Genomic DNA, 18758 nt, shown 5'->3' on the forward strand with positions numbered 1-18758 from the left:
AGCAGCTGGTGTTCAAGAAAGAATAAAAAAGATAAAGAGATAGATAGCGGCCGGGCGCAGTGGCTCACGCTTATAATCCCAGCACTTTGGGAGGCCCAGGAGGGCCGATCACGAGGTCAGGAGATCGAGACCATCCTGGCTAACACGGTGAAACCCCGTCTCTACTAAAAATACAAAAAAATTAGCCGGGTGTGGTGGCGGGCGCCTGTAGCCCCAGCTACTCGGAGAGGCTGAGGCAGGAGAATGGCGTGAACCCGGGAGGCGGAGCTTGCAGTGAGCCGAGATTACACCACTGCACTCCAGCCTGTGCAACAGAGCGAGACTCTGTCTCAAAAAAAAAAGACATAGCTTATTTACAGAAATAATAGCAGAAAACTCTCCAAACCTAGAGAAAGATATAATCCAGGTACAGGAAAAGTCAAAAGTCTCCAATTAGATTCAATCCAAATAATCAATAAATGTATATGTTCTAATTGATCCATATCTAGCCATTCCCCTGTCGCTCTCCCTCTCCACAGGCTTTTCTGTTCCTCTAAACACAACAATATTGACATTAGACCAATTAATAACCATACATGGCCTCTAAGTGTTCACCAGAAAGAAAGTTTCATGTTTTTCATTTTAAGTCAAAAGCTAGAAATGATTAAGCTTCCTGCAACAGGAATGTCAAAAACTGAAATAGGTTGAAAGCCAGGACTTTGTGCTAAACAGTTAGTCCAGTTATAAATACAAAGGAAAGTTCTTGAAAGAAAGTAAAAGCGCTGGCCCAGTGAGCACACAAATGATAAGAAAGCAAAACAGGCTTATTGCTGATATGGAAAAAGTTTTAGTGGTTTGGATAGAAGATCCAACCAGCCACAACATTCCCTCAAGCCAAAGCCTAATCCGGAGCAAGGACCTAACTCTCTTTAATTTTATGAGGGCTGAGAGAAGTGAGTAAGCTGCAGGAGAAAATTTTAAGCTAGCAGATGTTGGTTTATAAGTTTTAAGGAAAGAAGATTTTTCCATAGCATGAGTGCAAGGTGAAGCAGCAAGTGCTGATATAGAAGCTGCAGCAAGTTATCCAAAAGATCTAGCTAAGATCGTTGATGATGGTATCTACACTAAACAATGGATTTTCAGTGTAGATGAAACAGCCTTCTATTGAAAAAAGATACTAATATAGTTTGGCTATTTGTCCCTATCCAAATCTCTGTTAAATTGTAATCTCCACTGCTGGAGGTGGGGTCTGGTGGGAGGTGTTTGGATTATGGGGGTGGATCCCTTATAGCTTGGTGCTATCTTCACAATAGTGATTGAGTTCTCATGAGACCTGATTGGTTAAAAGTGTGTGGCATGTCTCCCCTCTCCCCCCACCAACTCCCTCTTGCTTTGGCTCCTGTTGTCGCCATGTGATGTGCCTGCGCTCCTTTGCCTTCTGCCATGATTGGAAGCTTCCTGAGGCCTCCCCAGAAGAAGATGCCACTATGTTTCCTGTACAGCCTGAAGAACCATGAATCAATTAAATGTCTTTTCTTATAAAGTACTCAATCTCAGATACTACTTTATGGCAGTGGAAGAATGGCCTAATACCAATGCTTTCCAGGACTTTCATAGCTAGAGAGAATTTAATGCCTGGCTTCAAAGCTTTAGGCTGATTCTCTTGTTTTGGGCTAATACAACTGGTGACTTTAAGTTAAAGCCAATGATCATTTATCATTCCAAAAATCCCATGGCCCTTAAGAATTGTGCTAAATCTACTCTGCCTGTGCTCTATGTTGGAACAACAAAGCCTGGATGATAGCACATCTGTTTACAGCATGGCTTAATGAATATGTTCAGCTCATTGTTGAGACCCAATAATCAGGAAAAAAAGATTCCCTTGAAAACATTACTGCTAATTGACAATGCAACTAGTCACCCAAGAGCTCTGATGGAAATGTATAAGCAGATTAATGTTTTCATACCTGCTTAACACAATATCCATTCGGCAGCCCGTGGTCAGACAAATGATCAAGGAGTCATTTTGACTTTCAAGCCTTATTATGTAGAGACTCTAGCTGCCATAGATAGTGTCTTCTGATGGGTCTGGGCAAAATTATCTAAAAATCTTCAGAAAGGATACACCATTTAAAATACCATTAAGAATATTTGCAATTCATAGATGGAGATCAAAATATCAACATTAACAAGAGTTTGGGAGAAGTTGATTCAAACTTTCATGGATGACTTTGAAGGGTTCAAGATTTCAGTGGAGGAGGTAGCTGCAGATGTGAAACAAATAGTAAGAGAACTAGAATTAGAAATAGGGTCTGAAGATGTGACTGAATTGCCACAATCTCCTAATAAAACTTGAATTGATGAGGAGTTGCTCCTTATGGATGAGCAAAGAAAGTGATTTCTTGAGATGGAATATATTCCTGGTGAAGGTACTGTAAACATTGTTAAAATGACAATACAGGATTTGGAATATTACATAAACAAAGTTGATAAAGCAGTGACAACATTTGAAGGGATTGACTTCAGTGTTGACAGAAGTTTTACTGTGAGTTAAATGCTATCAAACAGCATTGCATGCTACAGAGAAATCTTTCAGGAAAGAGTCAATTGACATGGCCAATTTCATTGTCCTATTTTAAGATCTTGCCACAGCCACTTCAATTTTTAACAGCCACCACCCTAATTAGTCAGTGGCCATCAACATTGAGGCAAGATACTCCAACAGCAAAAAGATTACCAGTAAACTGAAGGCTCAGATGATTGTTATCACTTTTTATCAATAAAATATTTTTTAATTAAAGTATGTATATTTTTTAGGCATAACGCTATTATACACTTAATAAACTATAATACAGTGTGAACACAACTTATATGCACTGGGAAACCCCAAAACTTATGTGGTTTGCTTTATTACTGTATTTGTTTTACTGAGGTTCTCTGGAACTGAATCCACAATACCTCTGAGGTACATCTATATATAGAAAACTCCACCAAAAAACAAAAAACAAAACTGTTAGATTTAGTAAATAAATTCAGTAAAGTTGTAGGATACAAAATTTACATACTAAAGTCAGTGATGTTCCTATACACTAATAGTGAATTATCTCAAAAAGAAATCAAGAGAACAATCCCATTATGATAGATAAAAATAAAATACTTAAGAATAAGCCAGGCGCGGTAGCTCACGCCTGTAATCCCAGCATTTTGGGAGGCCGAGGCGGGCAGATCATGAGGTCAGGAGATGGAGACCATCCTGGCTAACACAGTGAAACCCCGTCTCTACTAAAAATACAAAAAATTAGCCGGGAGAGGTGGCAGGCGCCTGTAGTCCCAGCTACTCGGGAGGCTGAGGCAGGAGAATGGCGTGAACCCTGGGGGGCGGAGCCTGCAGTGAGCTGAGATCGCGCCACTGCACTCCAGCCTGGGCAACAGCGAGACTCTGTCTCAAAAAAAAAAAAAAAAGAAAAAAAAAAGAACAAATTTAACCAGGGAGTTAAATGATGTCTACACTGAAAACTATAAAATATTGATGATAGAAATTGAAGACACAAATAAATGGAAAGCTATCCTCTGTTCATGGATTGGAAAAATTAATATTGTTAAAATATCTATAACACCCAAAGCAATCTACAGGTTAGTTGCAATTCTTATCACAATACCAATGACATTCTTCACAGAAATAGAAAAATAATTCCTAAAGTTCAAATGAAATCAGAAAAGACCCCCAATAGCCAAAGCAATCTTGTGCAAAAAGAACAAAGCTGTAGGCATCACACTACCTGACTTTGAAATATACTGCACAGCTATAGTAACCAAAACAGCATGGTACTGGCATAAAACCAGATACTTAGACCAATGGAACAAAATACAGAGCCTAGAAATAATTCCACTCATTTACAGTCAACTGATTTTCTAGAAAGGTGCCAAGAATACATAACTGAAGAAAGGATAGTTTCTTCAATAAATGGTGTTGGAAAAACTGGATGTCCACATACAGAAGTATGAAGTTAGATCCTTATCTCTCTCTATGTGCAAAAATAAAACCAAAATGGATTAAAGACTTAAATATAAGACTCAAAGTTGTAAAACTACTTGAAGAAAACAGGGAAAAAGCTTCATGACATTGTTCTGGTCAGTTATTTTGGACATGACTTCAAAAACATGGACAACAAAAGCAAAAATATACAAATGGGATTACATCAAGCTCAAAAGCCTCTGCACAGCAAAGGAAACAATCAAAAAAATGAAGAAAGAATCTACAGAATGGGAGAAAATATTTGAAAACTATACATCTGATAAGGGTTAATATCCAAAATATATAAGGAATTCAAACAACTCAATAGCCAGAAAACAACCCAATTAAAAAATGTGGAAAAGATCTGAATAGGCATTTCTCAAAAGGAGTCATATAGATGGCCAATAGGTATATTAAAAGAGTGCTCAGGAGATCGAGACCACGGTGAAACCCCGTCTCTACTAAAAATACAAAAAATTAGCCGGGCGTGGTGGCGGGCGCCTGTAGCCCCAGCTGCTCGGAGAGGCTGAGGCAGGAGAATGGCATGAACCCGGGAGGCGGAGCTTGCAGTGAGCCGAGATCGCGCCACTGCACTCCAGCCTGGGTGACAGAGCGAGACTCCGTCTCAAAAAAAAAAAAAAAGAGTGCTCAATATTACTATCTTGAGTATCTTGTTAATGAAAACCACAATGAGCTATCACCTCACTTCTGTTGGAATGGGTATGATCAAAAGACAACAGATAACAAGTCTTGGCAAGGATATGGAGTAAAGAGCACCCCTACACACTGTTTATAGGCTTGTAAATTAATACAGCCATTATGGAAGACAATAGGGGAGTTCCAAAATATTAAAAATAGAATTACCATGAGACCCAGTGATTCCTCTACTGGGTATGAATCCAAAGGAAATGAAATCTGTTTGTTGAAGAGACATTAACACTCCTGTGTTTACTCCAGCACTGTTCACAATAGCCAAATTATGGAATCAACCTCTGTGTCCATCAACAGATGATTGGATAAAGACAGTGTGGCATACATACACAGTGGAATACTATTTAGCCATAAAAAGTAGGAAATTCTGTAATTTGTGGCAGTATGGTTAAACCGGGAGGATATTAAGATAAATGAGCCAGGTACAGAAAGACAATTAATGTATACTCTTACTCATATGTGGAATCTTAAAACGTTGATCTCATGGAATTAGAGATTAGAATGGTTGTTGCAGGGAGGAAGGAATGGGGAGATGTTGGTTGAAGGATGTGTAATTAAGTTGGGGGGGGAATAAATTCAAGATAACTATTGTATAGCATAGTTACTATAATTATGTTGTATTTTTGACAAATGCAGAGAATGGATAGTAATGTTCTCACTACAAAAGAACTATATATATAGTTCACTTTAAAATATTGTGTTGTGTATGATAAATACATGTAATTTTATCTATCGATTAAAAAATTCCCAAATAATTTTCCACACCCAGCAGAGTTCACTGAAATACTCTGGGAAAATGAAACAAACTCTGGAACAGGGTAAATGGCAGACATCCATAAGATTGGAGGGAGTGTATGCTTTTAAAATTAAGTCATTATAGGATCTATAAGCAATTTCAGAAAAAAAATATCATTCTCAAAAAAAAATTGCAAGGCTTGGCATCTTTGAACTAAGAGAATGTTGTAAGAATAGAACAAAATAAAACTGAAGGTGAATAAAATGAAGAATCATTACAGATAAACTACATTCACAATTTAAACTTACGATAAACACCAAACTTAGAGAATATCAGAATTCTTGTGGCTCAAACTAGTTATTGACATGGAAGATAAATATAAGAAATTAGAGCCAAATGTAAGGATTATAGCAGAGAGAAAAATAGAAAAAAAGAGATAGCACTGAACACACAGATAGTAAGTTTTTAAAATCAGTATAAAAAATCAGTGGCTTCCAGCATTCTGTTTAGCTTTCTCATATTATTCCTAAAATTACGTAGAGTAACAATGTGCAGATCAAACCTTGCCAAAATAGGATGAGATAAAAGGTTGGCATTAGAAGCAGACAGGTTCATTTACAGCTTAAAGTTATTTGTTCATTCACTAATTCAGGAAATAGTTTACTCCACTATCTAGTGGGAGATAGTAAAGAGAATAAACATATAAGCAAACACTATACAAGATAGTTTCAGACAGTGGTGATTTAAAAATAAAATAAAATAGGACGATAGAATAAAAAGTGAGAAAAGAGGGTATTTTAGCCAGAGTAAACAGGAAATGTTTTTCTGAGGGGTGACATTTGAGCTAAAACCTTAATGACAAAGAAAATAATTGGCATAGAGGCTTCAGGGAATAAATGAAGTGGTAGAGAGATCCTTATTTTGGACATGACTTCAAAACATAGACAACAAAAGCAAAAATATACAAATGGGATTACATCAACCTGAAAGGAAGATGTATACATAAAGGAAGAAAAGTGGCCTGTTTTGCTCTAATTTAATGACTAATAGAGAAATAGCGTACTGGTCCCAGTCAATGTGACTCTTCAGAATTATTCAGCCATGATTTTTTTTTCTCAGTGTTACTGATGGAGAAATAAAAGTATGTAGCTAACAGTTATTTTCAAAGTATGGATTCTATCAAAATTGTCAACTCAAATCATAATTAGGTAAGATGATTTAGAACCACATTCTAAAATGTTGTTGACTGCATATTCTCACGTATAAGTGGGAGTACACATGGACACAAAGAAGGAAACAGCAGACACCAGGGCTTAGATGAGAGTGGAGGGTGCGAAGAGAATGAGGATCAAAAAACTGCTTATTGGGTAAGCAGATAAGCTTACCTGGGTGACAAAATTATCTGTGCAGCAAATCCCTGTGACACATAATTTACCCATGTAACAAACCTGCATATGTGTCCCTTGAACGTAAAAAAATGTTGGAAAGAAAAAAAAAGGAGATGTTAAGCTAAAAAAAAAATGTGGTTGACTAATCAAACAATTTTTAAATTGGTTCCTGTTTTAAAGGTGATAAAAATGATTTCATTTGCATATGAATATCAGCTTCTGAATTTACCAGCAGATTTGCTGTAGTGTAGTGGTGGATGGTTTACCAGACAGAGTTTATGTGACTATTGAAATGGGCTCCATCATGGTTTGATGCTCAATTCTAATGCCAGATTGTTTTGAGAAGAAATGTTTCATGTGCTCTTTCCAGAGACAAATCTCCTGATAGAGCAATTACATAGGATATTTGGTAAAGCTCTGGGCCAGTTTGATAATTCACTACCTAAGTCCAGATAGCCTGACTGGTGAATTCTAACAAATATTTAAAGAAGGGATAATACAAAAATACTCCACAATCTTTTGCATAAAATAGAAGAGGAAGGAACCCTTCTAAATTTATTTTATGAGAACAGTATTACCTTGATACTAATGCTAGACAAAGACAATAAAAGAAAACTATAGATCAATATCCCTCATGAATATGGATGCAAAAACTCCTTTAAAAATGGCAAACAGAATAAAGAAACATAAAAGGAAGTATCCACCATGACCAAAAAGGATTATCTCAGTAATGCAAAAGTGGTGTAGTTAATGTAACACAACATACTAATATAATAAAGGACAAGAAAATACAAGATCATCTCAAGTGATGCAGAAAAGGGATATAACAAAATGTAACACCCATTATAGATTATTAACAAATTGTAAATAGAAGGGAACTTCCCCTACCTGATGCAAAGTATTTATGAAAAACCTACAGCTAACATCATACTAACCATGAAATTCTCAATGCTCTGCACCCTAAAATCAGAATGAAAGTAAGGATGCAAGCTCTCAGTACTTCTACTAAACATTGTATTGGAGGTCCAAGACAGTAAAATCAGGTAGGAATAAAAATTAAAATGCATCTAACTTGGAAGACAAAAAGTATAACTGTCTTTATTTGCAGATTACACGACCCTGTGTATGTAAAATCTTAGGAAATTTACCAAAATACCTGTTTGAATAAATAAATGAAATCAGCAAAGTCACAGGATACGCAATTGCTATGCAAAAATGTATTGCACTTCTATATACTAGCAATGGAAAATAGAAAAATAAAATTAAGAATAGAATTTCATTCACAATAGCATAAAAATAAATACTTAGGCATGTATTAAGAATACAAAATATACATGCAAACAACAAAAAATTTCTGAGAAAAATACAAAAACCTAAATAAATGCTGAGATCTTCCATGTGAATGGGTTGAAAGATGGTATTGTGAAGACAGCAATTCTCCCTTCTGTCAGGGGTCCCCAGTCTACCCCTTGGCTCAGTAAATCAGTAGGAAGACTCATGTGATTGAACATAGAATGTACTCATCACTATAATTTATTACCAAAAAAGGATACAAACCAAAATTAGCAAAGGAAAAAGGCTCATGGGTCAAGTATGAAGGAAAGTAGTCACAGGCTTCCAAGAGTCATTTCCTAGTAGAGTCACCCATGATGGACTTAATTCCTCCAGCAATGAATTATGACAATATGTGTGAAATCTTGACTGCCGGGAACCCAGACCCTAAGGTTTTTATTAGAGGCTGGTCACATAGGCATCTTTTGCCTAGTATCTACCCAAATTCCAGACTCTTAGATGGAAATTGGTTGTTCATTATAAATAACAAGTTCAGGCACAGTGACTTATTAGTTAGGCAATGGTGTGGGAACTGTAACTGAGGTGTCAGCCAAAGGCCAGCCTTGCGAATATACCTTTCTAAGTATAGCAGTCTGAAGTCTGCTATGTTAACTCTTTTCTGTACATGTCTAAATTGATCTATGGATTTAATACAAGCTTTGGCAAAAGTCTAGTAGGCTTCTTTACAGAAATTGATGACATAATCCTAAAAATTCTGGAAACGCAAGGCACCCAGAAGTGCTAAAAGAATACTGAAGAACAAATTGATGGAATCACCATTTCATATTTCAAAAATTGCTACAAAGCTAAAGTAATCTAGCTTAACATTGTACTGGCATAACATTAAATACATGGATAAATGGGATGGAATTGAGAGTCCAGAAATAAACTCTTATATTTATAGTCCATTGATTTTTGACAAATGTGTCAAAACAATTTGATAGAGGAATAATAGTCTTTTCAGCAAAGGCTATTGGGACAATTCAATATCCACATACAAAAATGTAAATTTGGACCCTTTTATCATGCCATACACAAAATTTAACTCAAAATAGACAATCAACCTAATTGCAGTAGTTAAAACTATACATCTATTGAAAGAAAACATAGGAAAAAATATTCATAACCTTGGATTTGGCAGAAATTTCCAAGATACAACATCACAAGTATAATTCATAAAAGAAATAGGTGGTAAACTGGACTTTATCAAAATTAAAAACCTTTGTGCCTCAGAAAACACTATTAAGACAATAAAAAGACAAGTCACAGAGGGGAAGAAAATATTTACAAACTGTATTTCTGATATAGTACTTGTATACAGAATCGATTAATAATGCTAACAACTCAATAATTGAAGGGAAACAATCCAATTACAAATGTATGAAATATTTGAACAGGTAAAATACCTGTTCAAAGAAGATAGGCAAATATATACAAAGTTATATACAATGATACACAAAATATATAGAAATATATACAAAATAATTACATGGAATAATAAATACATGAAAAATAGTAAAGACATTGTTAGTCATTAGCAATGTGTATATTCAAACGAGATACTACAAGACACTCACTAGAATGGCTGTAATCAAATGACAGAAAATAAATATTGGTGAAAACAGAGAGAAACAGGAACTCATAGACTGCTAGTAGGACCAAAAAATGGTGTTACTACTTTGGGAAACAGTTTGACAGTCTCTTAAGCAGTTTAACGTAAGTTTACCAATTGAACGAAGGATTCTACTCCTAGGTCTACTCAAGATAAATGAAAACATATATTTACAAAAATTTGCATATGGATGTCTATAGCAACATTATTCAATGACCAAAATCTGAAAACAACTCAAATATCTATAAACTAATTGACAAAAACTATGATATATCCATACAATGGAATACTAGAGAGCAATAAACGTTGACAGAATACTCATACATACTACAATCTCAAAAACACTACTATGCAAGAGAAGCTAAATACAAAACCCCACCCATTTTATCATTTTATTTGTAGAAAAGGTCCCAAAATGCAAATTTATAGAGACAGTAGGTAGATTAGTGGTTACCTGGGGCCAGCCACAGGCATGGATACCAGGGATCTTATCCTGTGCTAATAGAAATGTCCTAAACTTGGGTTGTGGTGCTGGTTGCACAACTACGTAAATTTTCTTAAAATATCACTAAAGTGTACACTTAACATAGGTGAATTTTATGGTATATAAGTTATAAATTAAACCTCAATAAAGTTAAAAACAGAAAAGGTCACCCTGATGAAGATAAACTCCCACCTAGTGGCCAAGAAACATATTTCTCCTGAATTTAGTGATTGTGGACTCAAGAGTTGTGTTAGTTGATAATAAGTGAAAAAAATGATTTGAGCATATTTGTAGGCCGTGGGAAATATTTATTAAAATGGTGACCTTGAAGGTTTTACAGTGAGAATTGTAGAATGATGGAAATGTCATCCAGTATGTCAGTGGAGCAGTGGATACCTCTAAAAAGAAAAAGTCAATAAGAATATGTAGGTGTTATTGAAAATAATATCACGTTGTGAGAAACAATGGGGCATAATAGAACAAAACTGAAATCAGAATGTTTGGATTTAAGTTTGTGCCTGTACTTTTGTCTCTCATAATGTCATACAGTTGTAAGAATATACGCATGTAGCCTTTTCAGATTGGCTTCTTTCAATTACCAACATATATTTATAGTTCATCTATGTTCTATAGCTATAGTTCATGGCTTGATAGCTAATTGCTTTTTATACTGGATAATATTCAATTATATGAATGTGCCAGAGTTTATGTATATATTTATCTATTGAAAGACATTTTGTTTACTTCCCAATTTTGGCAATTATAAATAAATCTGTAATAAACCTTTTTAAAAAATAAAAAATTCCATTACTTATCTTGTCAAGTCACATTATAGGCTCACAACTTCCTAACTTTAAAAACAGTGTTTATTCTAATTATTTAACAGATATATATTTGGAGTGCAATGTATTTGAAAATTGTTTTTTGGAAATATGCTAATTCAGTAAGCTATTCTTTTTTATAATACATTTTATTTGAGATTGCCACAGATTTCTGGACACACACATACACATGCACACACATGAATAAGCAAAAAATAATAGACTGACCCTGAAAAAAGCATAATTTTCGAAAAATTATAAGGGCTACTCTCATAATATACAATTAATGTGTCAAAGTTTTATTCAACTCATTAATGAGGGAACTAGGAAGAATAATAGGCTTGTTCAAGAGTAGTAACAAAACTAGATAAATAGGATTTGGAAACAAAAGAATGTTAGCATAATATTGCTATGTTCAAAACTGGTTAATATCCACAGGAAAGAAACAATAACTTATTTGGTTATCTTTTCTAAATGACAGGAATGACTTCCTGTTCTATCAGACAAAAACCTAAAAGTTAATATGTAACTTCACAAAGTCTATGACAATTAATCAATATTTCTTAGTTTCATTACTTTTTTTCTAGCCTGTATTTCATTTATTTCTGTTCTTATCTTTATTTCCTTTTTTCTACTAACTTTGGATTTTGCTTTTTCTAGTCCCTTGAGGTATAATTACATTAGGTTGATTATTTGATATCTTTCTTCTTTTTTGATGTAGATATTTATTGCTATAAACTTCCCCACGGGAATGATTTTTGCTGCATCTGATAAGTTTTAGTATATTGTGTGACTATCATTGTTTGTATCAAGATATTTCAAAATATTTTTAAATTTTCATTTTAAGTTCTTCTTTGATCCGTTGATTGTTCAGCAGTATGTTGCTTAATTTTCATATACTTGTAAAATTTCCAAATTCCAAGTCCTGTTATTGACTTCTTGTTTTATATCAATGTAGTGAGAAAGATACTTGATACTATTTCAATCATTTTAAATTTTCTAAGACTCATTTTGCTGCCTGACATATGATCTATCCTGGAGCATATTTCATGTGTTCTTGAGAAAAATATATATTCTGTTGCTGTTTGATAGAATGTTTTTTATGTGTATATTAGGTCCATTTGCTCTAAAGTGTGGTTTGAATCTGATGTTTTCTTATTAATTTTCTGTCTGGATTATCTGTCTGTTGTTGAAAGTGGAATATTGAAGTCCATTATGATTATTGTATTACAGTATATCTCTTCTTTAAAATCTATTAATATTGATATATACCATATTTTATATATTATATATATTATACACACACAATTACTACTAGACCTCAGAAATGAGGTTGATGGCAACACAATGATAGTGGGGGACTTCAATACTCCACTGAGAGCACTAGAAAGGTCCAAGACAGACAGTCAACAAAGAAACAATGGACTTAAAGTACACCCTAGAACAAATGGACTTAACACATATTTACAGAACATTCTACCCAATGACTGCAGAATGTACATTCTGTTCATCAGCACACAGAACATACTCCAAGATAGACCATATGGTAGACCACAAAGCAAGTCTCAATAAAGGTAAGAAAATCGAAATCATTATCAAGTACTCTCTCAGACCACAGTGCAATACAATTGGAAATAAACTTCAAAAGGAACCCTCAAAACCATGCAAATATATCAAGTTGAATAACCTGCTCCTGAATGATCATTGGGTCACCAATGAAATCGAGATGGAAATTTAAAAATTCTTTGAACTGAATGATAATAGTACACAACCTATCAAAACCTCTAGGATACAGCAAAAGCAGTGCTAAGAGGAAAGTTCACAGCATTAAATGGCTACATCAAAAAGTCTGAAAGAGCACAAATAGGCAATCTAAGGTCACACCTCAAAAAACTCAGAAAACAAGAACAAACCAAATCCAACCCCAGCAGAAAAAGAGAAATAACAAAGATCAGAGCAGAACTAAATGAAATTGAAATAAAAAAATACAAAAAATAAATGAAACAAAAAGTTGGTTCTTTGGAAAGATAAACAAATATGATAGACCGTTAGTGAGATTAACCAAGAAAAGAAGAGAGAAGATCCAAACAACCTCAATTAGAAACAAAATAGGAGACATTACAACTGATATTACAGACATATAAAAGATAATTCAAGGCTACTATAAACACTTTTATGTGCACAAACTAGAAAACCTAGAGGAGACGGATAAATTCCTGGAAATATACAACCCTCCTAGATTAAACCAGAAAGAAATAGAAGCTCTGAACAGATGAATAATGAGTAGCAAGATTGAAACAGTAATAAAAAAATGCCAACAAAAAAAAAGTTCAGAACTACATGGATTCACAACTGAATTCTTTCAGACATTGAAAGAATTGGTACCAATCCTACTGAAACTATTCCAAAAGATAGAGGAAGAGGGAATCCTTCCTAAATCATTCTATTAAGCTAGTATTACCCTAATACCAAAACCAGGAAAGGACGTAACATAAAAAGAAAACTACAGACCAATATCACTGATGAACATAGAAGCAAAAATCCTCAACTCAATGCTAGATAAATGAATGCAACAGCATATTAAAAAGATAATCTACCATGATCAAGCGGGTTTTAAACAAGGGATGCAGGGATGGTTTAACATACAGAAGTCAACAAATGTGATACACTACATAAACAGAAGTGAAAACAAAAATCATATGATCCTCAATAGATGCATAAAAGCATTTGACAAAATCCAGCATTTTTTTATGATTAAGACCTTCAGCAAAATTGGCATAGAAGGGACACGCCTAAATGAGAAAAAGTTGAAAGCATTCCCCCCGGGAACTGGAACAAGTTAAGGATGCTCACTTTCACCACTTCTATTAAACATAGTACTGAAAGTCCTAGCCAGAGCAATCAGACAAGAGGAAAAAATAAAGGGGATCCAAATTGATAATGAGGAAGTCAAACTGTGGCTGTTCACCAATGATATGATCATATACCTAGAAAACCCTAGAGACTTATTAAAAAAGCTCCTGGATCTGATGAATGAATTCAGTAAGTTTCTGGATACAAAATCAATGTACACAAACCAGTAGCACTGCTATCCACCAACAGCGACCAAGCTGAGAATCAAATCGAGAACTCAACCCCCTTTACAACAGCTGCAAAAATAAACCCTTAAGAATATACCTAACCAAAGAGGTGAAAGATCTCTACAAGGAAAACTACAAAACACTGGTGAAAGAAATCATAGATGACACAAACAAATGGAAACATCCCATGCTCATGGATGGGTAGAATCAATAATATGAAAATGACCATATTGCAAAAAGCAATCTATAATTTCAATGCAATTTTCATCAAAATACCATCATCGTTCTTCACAGAACTAGAAAAACAATCCTAAAATTTATAGGGAACACAAAAAGAGCCTACATAGCCAAAGCAAGACTAAGCAAAAAGAACAAATCTGCAGGTACCACATTACCAGACTTCACACTATACTACAAAGCTATAGTTACCAGAACAGCATGATACTGATACAAAAACAGGCAAGTAGACCAATAGAAGACCCAGAAATAAGGCCAAATACTTACAGCCAACTAATCTTCAACAAAGCAAACAAAAACATAAAGTGTGGAAAGGACACCCTATTCAACAAACGGTGCTGGGATAATTGGCAAGCCACATGTAGAAGAATGAAACTGGATCCTCATCACTCAACCTTATACAAAAATCAATCAAGATGAATTAAAGACTTAAATCTAACATCATCTGAAACCATAAAATTCTAGAAGATAACATGGTAAAAACTCTTCTAGACATTGGCCTAGGCAAAGACTTCATGACTGAGGACCGAAAATCAAATGCAACTAAAACAAAGATAAATAGATGGGACTTAATTAAAAAGCTTCTGCACAGCAAAAGAAATGATCAGCAGAGTAAACAGGCAACACACAGAGTAGGAGAAAATCTTCACAAACTGTGCATCAGACAAAGGACCAATATCCAGTATCTACAAGGAATGCAAACAAATCAGCAAGAAAAACAACAGCAACAAATAATCCTCGGCCGGGCGTGGTGGCTCACGCTTGTAATCCCAGCACTTTGGGAGGCCGAGGCGGGCGGATCACGAAGTCAGGAGATCGAGACCACGGTGAAACCCCATCTCTACTAAAAATACAAAAAATTAGCCGGGTATGGTGGCGGGCACCTGTAGTCCCAGCTACTCGGAGAGGCTGAGGCAGGAGAATGGCGTGAACCCGGGAGGCGGAGCTTGCAGTGAGCCGAGATCGCGCCACTGCACTCCAGCCTGGGCGACAGAGCAACACTCCGTCTCAAAAAAAAAAAAAAAAAAAAAACCAAATAATCCTATCAAAAAGTGGGCTAAGGACATGAATAGACAATTCTCAAAAGAAGATATACAAATGACCAACAAACATATGAAAAAATGCTCATCACTAATTATCAGGGAATTGTGAATCAAAACCACAATGTGATACCACCTTACTCTTGCAAGAATGGCCATAATTAAAACATTTTTTTAAAAAAAGATGTTGGTGTGGATGTGGTGAAAAGGGAAAACTTTTACACTGCTGATGGGAATGTGAACTAGTACAACCACTGTGGAAAGGACTATGGACATTCCTTAAATAACCAAAAGCAGATCTACCATTTGATCCAGCAATCCCACTGGGGGCATCTACCCAGAGGAAAATAAGTCATTATATGAAAAAGACCCTTGCTTATGCATGTTTATAGCAGCACAATTCACAATTGCAAAAATATGGAACTAACCTAAATGACTATCAACCAACAGGTGGGCAAAGAACGAACAAGTGGATAAAGAATTTGTGCTATATATGTATGCATGTGTGTGTATATATATGTGTGTGTATATATATATATGCACATACACACACACATATATATACACACACACATATACAATGGAATACTACTCAGCCATAAAAAGGAATGAAATAATGGCATTTGCAGTAACCTGGTTGGAATTGGAGACTGTTATTCTAAGTGAAGGAACTCAGGAATGAAAAACCAAACATCGTATGTTCTCACTTATAAGTGGGAGCTAAGCTATAAGGATGCAAAGGCATAAGAGTAATATAATGGACTCTGGAGATGTGTGGGAAAGTATGGGAATGGGGTGAGGGATGAAAGACTACACATTGGGTGCAGTGTACACTGCTTGGGTCATGGGTGCACCAAAATTTCAGAAATCACACCTAAAGAACTTATCCATGTAGCCAAACCCCACCTGTTCTCCCAAGCGATTGAAATAATTAATAATAATAATAAAGATGAGATCCAGAACAAAAAAAGATGAGGCCATGAGGTGCACTTCTTGAGCAACACAATTCAATTTATTTAATTTTACCTCCATGTATGTGAAAATATATTTTTTCAACATTCTAAAGTCACGACTCTTATATATCTACAAAGTAAAAATATTTTTAAAAGAGTTTTCTCTGCCTCTCAGTGGAGGAGCCAATAGGATGATAAAGCTTGATTGAAAGAGTATTTGAGGAAGTGAGTGTTCATAGGTGTTTTTAAAAATGTTAGAATAGGCCGGGCGTGGTGGCTCATGCCTGTAATCCCAGTACTTTGGGAGGCCGAGGCGGGCGGATCACGAGGTCAGGAGATCGAGACCATCTTGGCTAACATGGTGAAACCCTGTCTCTACTAAAAAATACAACAAAAATTAGCCGGGCATGGTGGTGTGCGCCTGTAGTCCCAGCTAGTCGGGAGGCTTAGGCAGGAGAATGGCATGAACCCAGGAGGCGGAGCTTGTAGTGAGCTGAGATGGCGCCACTGCACTCCAGCCTGGGCGACAGAGCGAGACTCCGTCTCAAAAAAAAAAAAAAAAAAGAGTTAGAATAAAAGTACGATTGCTTTTTATACCAATTCGTAAAAGGAAACAAATTCTGAAGAAACAAATGTTGATACTTTCTCATTATACATATGCAAATTTTCCTCTATAAACACTTTGAATCATTAGTTTTGAATTAAATGTTGACTCTGTAAGCTTGAGTGACACAGTAGATATTGTATTTGTCTTCTCATGCATCACCTGGAAAATTTGTGTGAGATTTTCTACAGATAGCAAATACTTGAAAACTTAAGAAAAAGTTGGCAAAAAACAATTTTGAGAGGATAAATGTTATATAAGCTGGGCCTTCAGGACCTTTGAAAGCTAGGAAAATTTTTATTTACTTTGCATAGGATAATGACAATAGCCATAAGAGACTGGGGCATGTGTTGAAGAAAGAAGAGTTTTCAGAGATGATGATTAGATGCTTCTTAGCAAAACTAAATTTGTAGAAAGGGAAGCCCAGAAGCAGATCAGAAATGTGTAATTATGGAAGTTACTTCTAAGTTTTTTGCAACATGAAATTTGAAATAAATATGAAATAAACTTTTTCCTTCATGTTCTTAGAATATCTTCATCATTTATGTGATTAAATTTCTTGTGCATAAAAAAATGGATAATGCTTATAAGAGAAGCCAGAAACTCAAAGATAAGCAGACATCCATAAAGGAAAGAAAGACAAAGTGGAGCTAGGGAATATAAAAATTACTTGTAATCCATTTTGGCTCTGCTCAGTTGGGCAGTTTCTGGTTTCTCCATATCAATCTTAAAGAAGAAATCAGCAGCCATTTATAAAACGATAAATCCTCATCATAAACATTTAAAAAATATTGCAGGCTTTAAAAGGAGAAATTTTAAGAATCCCATGTGATGCTTAAATAGTTAACAAGAAGATTTAATTTTCTAATTGCTATTAGAAACTTAGGGAAAAAAATGGACCAGCATATAGCGCCTACAGAGAAATAAAACTTAAATATCATTGAAATTTAAAGTTTTGTGTTTCTCTTTCCTCCTAGCTCAAACCGGCTAATACGATTTGTAGGAAATCAGTTGATAAAGAATGTGATTTCACTGAATTTTGCAATGGGGACCTTCCATACTGTTTGCCTGACACTTATGTACGTGATGGAGAATATTGTGATTCGGGTGGAGCCTTCTGTTTCCAAGGAAAGTGTCGGACTTTTGACAAACAATGTGATGATTTAATCGGAAGAGGTAATAATCATAATTTTCTTCTTAGTCCCTAAATTCTGATTATTCCAAAGTCTGTTATTGAATTTTATGGAACAAAAATGTAAACATATGTGTTAATGACTGAATTCTTGCATAATGTATATTAATGTTAAAGAAAAAACAAAATTATCTTTTCTTTTTCTTTTTTGAGATGGAGTTTCTCTCTGTCTCCCAGGCTGGAGTGCAGTGGCGTGATCTCAGCTCACTGTAACCTCTGCCTCCTGGGTTCAAGCGATCCTCCTGCCGCAGCATATGGAGTAGCTGAGATTACAGAAGCACACCATCGTGGGTGGCTAAGTTTGTGTTTTTAGTAGAGACCGTGTTTCACCATGTTGGCCAGGCTTGTCTCAAACTCCTAGCCTCAAGTGATCTGCCCACCTCGTCCTCCCAAAGTGCTGGGATTACAGGCACGAGCCACTGCACCTGGCGCAAAAACAAAATTTTCATGATTGTGAAATACAACAACAAAAAACCTCTCTGAATTTATATGGAATTCTTGTTCCCACAGAAAAGAAACCTCAAGTGAAAATGCAGTTTTTCAAAATATTATATAGAATTTGTGGTGGGGGTTT

The 18758-nt window shown here is 35.4% G+C and overlaps 1 protein-coding gene across 1 annotated transcript in view; it reads left to right on the plus strand.

Annotated features, from left to right (window-relative positions):
• The window catches only part of LOC100607962 (disintegrin and metalloproteinase domain-containing protein 5), a 104816-nt gene that overhangs the window by 58298 nt on the left and 27760 nt on the right, over positions 1-18758 (plus strand). Inside the window, exon 14 of the mRNA XM_030818371.1 lies at positions 17970-18168. Within this exon, the coding sequence (XP_030674231.1) occupies positions 17970-18168 (199 nt within the window). The remainder of the gene's footprint in view (positions 1-17969; positions 18169-18758) is intronic.

Source organism: Nomascus leucogenys, chromosome 8, assembly GCF_006542625.1.
Source record: "Nomascus leucogenys isolate Asia chromosome 8, Asia_NLE_v1, whole genome shotgun sequence".
NCBI classification, from domain to species: domain Eukaryota; kingdom Metazoa; phylum Chordata; class Mammalia; order Primates; family Hylobatidae; genus Nomascus; species Nomascus leucogenys.